The 8,087-nt window shown below is 42.5% G+C and overlaps 2 protein-coding genes across 2 annotated transcripts; both read left to right on the top strand.

Annotated features, from left to right (window-relative positions):
- On the top strand, window positions 3,940–4,707 carry LOC107633169. The gene has a single exon (XM_016336806.1). The coding sequence runs from the start codon at window positions 3,940–3,942 to the stop codon at window positions 4,705–4,707; it is 768 nt and encodes a 255-aa protein (XP_016192292.1).
- LOC107633168 lies at window positions 6,849–7,475 on the top strand. The gene has a single exon (XM_016336805.1). It carries the CDS (start codon window positions 6,849–6,851, stop codon window positions 7,473–7,475), a length of 627 nt encoding a protein of 208 aa, XP_016192291.1.

The following is an 8,087-nucleotide window of genomic DNA, read 5'->3' as shown; positions in this document are numbered from 1 at the left end:
CAGGATCTGGAAGCTTCTGAGGTAGCTTCTGCTGAACCAAAATATTGAGTTCTTTGGAAAGCAATGGAGGTTCTTTGATGCACCACTATTTCATGGTACATTTTGTGCATAATTAAGAGGATTTTATCAACATTCTATCACACTTATCCATATAAAATGCATGGTTTTGTGTTTCGTTCCCAGTTTTGCTTGATGGTTGAAAACATAATTTTTAGGCCCTAAATAGGCTATATTTTGATCTCTCTATTACCATTTGATGCCGTGATCTATTTGTTGAGTGATTTCAGAGCTTATAGGGGCAGGAATGGTCTAGAAGAGGGAAAGGAAGCATGCATAAGTGGAAGGAGTATAAAAATGGAGTTTTGGAGCAGTGGCACCGATGCGCACGTGCTGCCGACGCGCACACGTGGGAGTTGGATCTTGGATTGGTGCGCGAAAAGGGACGCATATGCGTGGTTAGCCAGAATTTTCATCGACGTGTATTCACGCTTGACGCGTACGCGTGGATCGCAAAAACCCATCGACGCGTACGCGTGACCCACGCGTACACGTGACGTGCGCACGTGACCTCTTTAATGAAAACGTGACCGGCGATTTTAGGGGAGCTTCAGACCCAGTTTTGAGTAGAATTCTGGCAGGAAAAGACATAAAGGACCAAGGATTGAAGGGGATTATGATATTTTACACATTTTTAGTTAGTTTTGGGGGAAGTTACATTTTTTAGAGAGAGAAACTCCAACTTCTCTCTACGTTTTTGGCTTTCTCAATTTCAATTACACTTGGATCCTTTGGTTAGATCTAAACTTTGATTCAATTTTACACTGTTCTAATTGTAGATCTTTCTCTTCTACTCTCAATTTAGTGCTCTTGTTACTCTAGCATTGTAGATCTTGGATCTAGACTTTGTTACTTTGATTTCTATGAATGCATTGAGGAATTTCATGTGCATTGTTGTTAATTGTTTGATTGTTGTTAATTGTTTGCAATAGATAGCTTTAATTTACATTCTCTTCTCAATTTTATGATGTCTTCCATTATTGCTCACCAATTACTTGAGAAAATGTCAACTATAGCTATGGAGTAGATTTTCACTCTTAGCTTAGAGGTTGGGTAATTGGAGACACTTGAATTGTCAAGGTCTTTTGTTGATTGACAATTGAAAATTGCTAATTGATTTGAATGACACTAACTCTAGTCTCTCCCTAGGATTAGACTAGGACTTGTGGACTCAAATTGATTATCTCTACTTGACTTTCCTTCATAGCTAGAGGTTAACTAAGTGGAACAATAACCAATTGATGTCACAATTGATGGAGATAATGATGATAGGACTTCCAATTCTCAATCCTAGCCAAGGCTTTTATATTGATTGATTGTCATTCACTCTTGCTTGATTTCATATTCTTGTGTCCCTAAGTTCATTGTTATTTTTTCATTACCTTTATGCAAGCTTGTTTACATTTCTTGCATTCAAACTCAAATACCAAGAGACTCCTAGCCAATGATGTGCACCTTAGGGCAACTCCTAGGGAGAATGACTTGAGACTAATACTCTCGGTTATTAATTTGAATTGTGGACACACATTTTCTTTGTTTGCTGCGTTATAGCTTGCCGGTTTAGACTATACTCATGACGAACTTATTTGGTAAAAATTCTATACCGACAAAATATAGCTCATCAAAATGGCGCCGTTACCGGGGAGTTGCATATGTGTGCCATGTTGTTGGTTAGTGTAAATATGTGGATATGTGAATACTTGCATTTTCATTGATTGTTTGATAGTTTGATTGTTACTTAGGATTAATGTTTGTTTAGTGCATCTTATTGTTATGAGCTCTATGCTTCTTCCATTAAATGACGTGTTCACTACCGGATCCATGCTTAGACACTTTTGATCCCGAAATTGAGAGAACTTTATTCCATATTAGGCAAGCTCGGAGACGGTTAGCCTTTGGAGGTGGTGAAAGGGTTCCTACCAATTCACCAACCTTATCCGAGGTTGAATCGGAATCGTCATTCGAAGAAGGAACGATACACTCTTCCATCGATACTACTAATACCTCTTCTATTGATCTAGGTAATGAAACTATGGCCGCTCCAAGGAGAGTCACTCTTAAGGAAGCCGGTGCTCCGGACTTTGTTCTTCAACCGCTTTATGTGCGTCATCTGGAGTTAAATGCTAATTTTGAGCTCAAGACCGCCTTAATTAATCTTCTACCCAAGTTTCATGGAATCTCCGCCCAAGACCCTATTAGACACCTTAGAGACTTTCAAAGTGTATGTTCAACAACTAGGCGGGAGGGTTCCGATGAGGTTGCTATTTGGTTGTTTGCCTTCCCATTCTCACTTGAGGGAAGAGCCAAAAGAGTGGTTTTACACTTTGCCCGATGAGATTGTTGGTGATTGGAATTTTCTTAGAAGGGAGTTCTTAGATAAATTCTTTCCTCTGGAAGTGACCGATCGATTAAGGAAAGAAATTTCATGCATTGTCCATGGTGAAATGGAAACTCTATACGAGTATTGGAAAAGGTTTCGGAGACTTCTTAACTCATGCCCTCATCATATGATTGACACTCTAGTGTTGATTAGCTATTTTTGCCAAGGAATAAAACCACAAGACAAGATCCTCTTGGATGCCTCAAGCAATGGTTCCTTGACAAAGTATAGAATGGCGGAGGAGGCATGGCAATTGATCACCGATTTGGCCGAGTCCACCCAACACGCTAGACAAATAAACCATCATCCAAGAGCCATAAATGAAGTTTCTTCTAGTGGTGAGACCGCCGCCCTTACCAAGACCTTGGGAGAAATGACAAACATTCTCAAGCAACTCCAACTTAATCAACAACAACCTCCACCCCCTCAACAGCAAAGTCAACAATTGGTCCCCCAAAGAGTGTGCAGAATTTGCTCTTGCTACTCCCATTACACCGATGAATGCCCAAACCTCCAAGAGGATAATACCTTGGCGGCTACTAATGCCTACTACAATTGTCCAAACCAAGGGTATCACCAACAAGGGGGCAATTTTAATCAAGGGTGGCAAGATAACTCCAACCAAGGATGGAGGGACAACTCCAACAAAGGATGGAGGGACAATTATAATCAAGGAGGAAGGGACAATGGAGGAAACCAAAGATTGAACAACAACAACAACCAACAAAATCGATACGAACAAAGCCCTCCATACCAAAACCAAAACCAAGGAAGAGCCTACCAAACCTACCAAGCACCTCATCAAAGGCAAGCACTGCCACCCAACCAATCACAAGCCCCCCAAATCACTTATCCTTCTCCTTCTTCCAACCAAGATGAGACACTCCGCTCAATCCTCCAAGGACAAAAGGAGCTTCAAACAACACTTGTCTCAAGCCTTACCGGTCTTACTTCCACGCTCCAAGCCTTTATTTCCCAAATGGAACCCCCCCTCAAGCTCTACCTCTACCTCTAATGTTTAACCCTCAAGATCAAGTGCCTTACCCTCTCAACCGTTACCCAACCCCAAGGGTGGCATAAATGCCATCACCTTGAGGCCTGGCACCAAATTGCAAGAGAGAAGTTATGAAGAGCCAAGTCCAATAGAGGTCGTCCAAGATGAGGATGTGGTTGAGATAGAAGAAGTCGAAGAAGAGGATGAGGCCCAAGAGGTAGTGGAAGACGTGATTGCTTAACCAAGGGGCAGAATCTCTAAGGATGGGGATGTCGTGCAAGAAGCTACTCCAATTCCGTTTCCTACATTGGCAAGGAAGACCAAGAAGCAAGTTGAGTTAGACCCCAAAATGATGGAGATGTTCAAGAAAGTTGAGGTAACCATTCCTCTCTTTGATGCTATCCGCTAAGTGCATAAATATACAAAGTTTCTAAAGGACTTATGTATGAACAAGGAGAAAATTTGTGAATTAGAAACTATTCCATTGGGGAGCTCAATTTCTGCTTTAATGGATGGTGTACCGGAAAAGTGTGGTGACCCCGGCCCTTGCCTAGTAAGTTGCACCGTAGATGGAGTCCAATTTGTTGATTGTATGTGTGATCTTGGCACTTGTGTGAGTATTATGCGCTTGTCCGTCTATGAGGTCTTAAAGCTTCCACCGTTGAAACGGTTGGCCGCCCGATTTGTTTTGGCGGACAAAAACATAATTTCCATGGTTGATATAGCGGAGGATGTTCTAGTGAGTATAAAGGGGTTAGTCTTCCCTATTGATTTTCATATTCTTAAGATGCCCCCTAGTGACTCCGGTAGGACATCATTTATTTTGCTTGGGAGGCCATTCTTGAAGACCTCCCGGTTCAAATTGGATGCATTTTCGGGCACATACTCGTTTGAGATCGATGGAAGAGAAGTGAGCTTTAATCTTGATGAAGCCATGAGAAATCCACCGGAGGATCACTCTATCATCCGGTGTGATTTGATTGATAATGTTGTAGCCGAGGTTCACCAAGATAATGTTGATGGGAAGAGTATGATTCAAGACCCAAGCGTGGCGAATTCCCATGTATGTGAAGAAGATGCCTTATCACCTCTGATGATACCGGAAGACAAAGTGCCAAGTCATGAACAAAATGTGGATTTGACGCCACTCCTAACCCACCTAAAATATGCCTTTCTTGAGGAGAACCAAAAGTTCCCGGTAATAATTGCAAGGGAGCTCACCTCCTACCAAGAGAAAAAGTTGCTTAATATCTTGAGAGGAAAAGAAGGCCATTAGGTGGAGCTTGGCGGACTTAGTTGGCATTAGCCCCCAAGTATGTGAACACCAAATTTTCTTAGATGAAGGAGCCAAACCCATTTGATAACCTCAAAGGCGTCTAAATCTTACCATTCTAGAGATTGTGAAGAAGGAGGTCACCTGGTTATTAGAAGCGGACATTATCTATCCGATTTCGGATAGTGAGTGGGTGAGCCCCATCCAAGTGGTTCCAAAGAAATCCGGTGTTACTACAATCAAGAATGAACAAGGGGAGCTTATAGCCACAAGAGTTCAAAACTCATGGAGCGTATGTATTGACTATCGGCACTTAAACTTGGCCACTAGGAAGGATCACTTTCTGTTGCCCTCCATCGATCAAATGCTTGATCACCTATGTGGTAAATCTCATTACTATTTTCTAGATGGATATTCTGGTTATTTTCAAATCCACATTGCTCCCGGAGACCAAGAAAAAACAACCTTCACATGGCCTTTCGGAATGTATGCGTATAAAAGAATGCCATTTGGTTTGTGCAACGCACCGGCTACGTTCCAAAGGTGCATGATGACTATATTTGCGGATCTTTTGGAGCAATGCATGGAGGTGTTCATGGACGATTTTAGTGTTTATGGGGACTCCTTTGATCCTTGCCTAGACAATCTTGCAAAAGTATTAGAGAGTTATACTAAATCAAACCATGTGTTAAATTTTGAGAAATGCCATTTTATGGTTAGACAAGGTATTGTTTTAGGGCACATTGTCTCTAATGATGGGATCTCTGTTGATCCGGCAGAGGTCAATGTTATTTCTAGTTTGTCTTACCCCTCTTCTGTGAGGGAAGTTCGTGAATTTCTTGGACATACAGGTTTTTACCAGCAATTCATTAAGGACTTTAGTAAGGTAGCATTACCTCTCTCTTGATTATTGCAAAAGGATGTGGAATTTCAATTGAGTGAAAAGTGCATGGAGGCATTTGACAAGCTCAAAATTGCTTTGACCCAAGCTCCCACAGTGAGAGGGCCAGACTGGGCTAGACCATTCGAAATCATGTGTGACGCCTCAAACTATGCGGTGGGAGTGGCGTTAGCTCAACGCGAGGGTAAAATTCCTTATGTCATTGCCTATGCCTCTAAGACTTTAGATGGAGTGCAATCCAATTATACTACCACCGAGAAGGAATTGTTAGCTATTGTCTTTGCCTTGGATAAATTCCGGGCTTATTTACTTGGCTCCAAGGTGGTAGTATACTCGGATCATGCGGCATTGAAATATTTGTTGGCCAAAAAAGAATCCAAACCAAGGTTGATACGATGGGTGTTGCTATTGCAAGAATTTGACCTTGAAATAAAAGATAGGAGTGGTTCGCAAAACTTAGTGGCGGACCACTTGAGTTGCCTTAAGCACACAAAGGGTGATTCCACTCCTATTAATGATACCTTCCCTCTTGAGGGCTTGCTAGAAATATCCGAAGTTATCCCCTGGTATGCACCTATTGCCAATTACTTGGTTGCTCACACCTTTCCTCCCGATTTCTCTCAACTTCAAAAGGATAAGCTTAAAAGCAATTCCAAATATTATGTATGGGATGACCCGTACTTATGGAGATGTGGTGCCGATCAAGTAATTCGAAGGTGCATACCACAATCCGAGCATCAAGCTATCTTGGAGGCTTGCCACTCTTCCGAGGGTGGTGGCCATTTTGGTCCTCAAAGGACGGCTCGGAAGGTCTTGGATTGCGAATTTTGGTGGCCTACACTTTTCAAAGATGCATCTCTCTTTTGTAGCTCTTGTCCACAATGCCTTAGGTTTGGAAATATCTCTAAGAAGAATGAGATGCCCCAACAAATAATGTTGTTTTGGAAAATTTTTGATGTTTGGGGTATTGACTTTATGGGGCCTTTTCCAAATTCTAATGATTTCATGTATACTCTTCTAGATGTTGACTATGTTTTCAAGTGGGTGGAGGCAATACCCACTAGAACTGATGATGCTAATGTAGTGCTTTCTTTTGTTCGGAATAACATTATTTGCCGCTTTGGATCACCACGAGCAATTGTGAGCGATCAAGGCTCACACTTTTGTAACAAAAGGATGGCAAGTTTAATGAAGAAGTATGGCATCATCCATAAAGTGGCCACGGCATACCACCCCCAAACAAATGGCCAAGCCGAAGTCTCCAATCGGGAAATCAAGCGTATATTTTCGAAAGGTTGTGAAGCCTCATAGGAAGGATTGGAGTTCTAAGCTCGGCGATGCGCTTTGGGCCTACCGGACCGCTTACAAGACGCCAAGCGGTATGAGCCCATTCCGGTTGGTCTATGGGAAGGCTTGCCATCTCCAGGTAGAGATAGAACATAAAGCGTATTTGGCCGTAAAAGAGTGCAACACCGGATTTGGGGTTGGAGTTGAAAGGAAGTTACAGTTAGTGGAGCTTGAGAACCTTCGATTGGAAGCCTATGAGAATTCTAGGCTCTACAAGGGGAAGATGAAAGCGGTGCACGATAGAAACATTAGAAAAAGAGAGTTTAGAGTGGGAGAGTTAGTTCTCCTCTATAACTCTAGGTTGAGGTTGATGCCCGAAAAGTTGAGGTCAAGGTGGGAAGGTCCTTATAGAGTGGAGAAAGCGGAACCATATGGAGTCTACCACCTAAGGCACCCTTCAAGCCCCAACTTCTTCAAAGTGAATGGTCATCATCTAAAGCTACACCATGGAGAGAAGATGAAAAGCAACAAAGAGGTTGAAGTATTCCTTCTTGAGGACGCACCCAAAGGCGAGGAGATTTGAGCTCATGACTGTCCACCTTAAAGACGTTAAATAAAAGTGCTAGGTGGGAGACACCCCACCACGGTATGATCGTTCTTTGTTTCTAGTTCATTGTACATAGCCTTTTTTTGAGTCTTTGTGCTTTTGTGATTGCTTGACTTGTGAGTTTGTTCTTAGTATAATTGCTTTTTGCTTGAATTTTGTGCTAAATTGTTCATGAGGAGTCCATTGATAATAGTTTGATTGAATTGAGATGTTGAAGAAATGCTTAAGGTTGAGTGTTACATGGTATTTTTGATGTTTTTGACCCCTTTAGCATGCATTACTACCAATTTTGTGCTTTAATTGACTCTCCTCATGTGTATGAAAAAAAAGGCATCCACGCGTAAGCGTGACAGACGCGTGCGCGTCGATTGCACATTTGCAACTCTCGGTACATTTTCCCAAGAGTTGCGCGAACATCGCGTGAACACTGTGCGAAACGCGTAACTCCAACCCACGCGTATGTGTGGGGCACGCTTACGCGTCATCTTTCCTCCCTTCCCATCCACGTGTGCGCGCTTATGGCGCGTACGCGTCGGTTGCTTGGCGTGCCAGCCCTGGTACATGAAACCCGAGAGTTGTACGAACCTC

Source organism: Arachis ipaensis, chromosome B03 (genome assembly GCF_000816755.2).
Source record: "Arachis ipaensis cultivar K30076 chromosome B03, Araip1.1, whole genome shotgun sequence".
Lineage (NCBI taxonomy): Eukaryota > Viridiplantae > Streptophyta > Magnoliopsida > Fabales > Fabaceae > Arachis > Arachis ipaensis.
The sequence above is the reverse complement of the archived record's forward strand: the minus strand, read 5'-3'. Positions and strand labels throughout refer to the sequence as shown.

Bases quoted from the DNA above. Each gene is read 5' to 3' on its own strand.
- LOC107633169 (XM_016336806.1), top strand. From the start codon at position 3,940: ATGGATGGTGTACCGGAAAAGTGTGGTGACCCCGGCCCTTGCCTAGTA.
- LOC107633168 (XM_016336805.1), top strand. From the start codon at position 6,849: ATGGCCAAGCCGAAGTCTCCAATCGGGAAATCAAGCGTATATTTTCGA.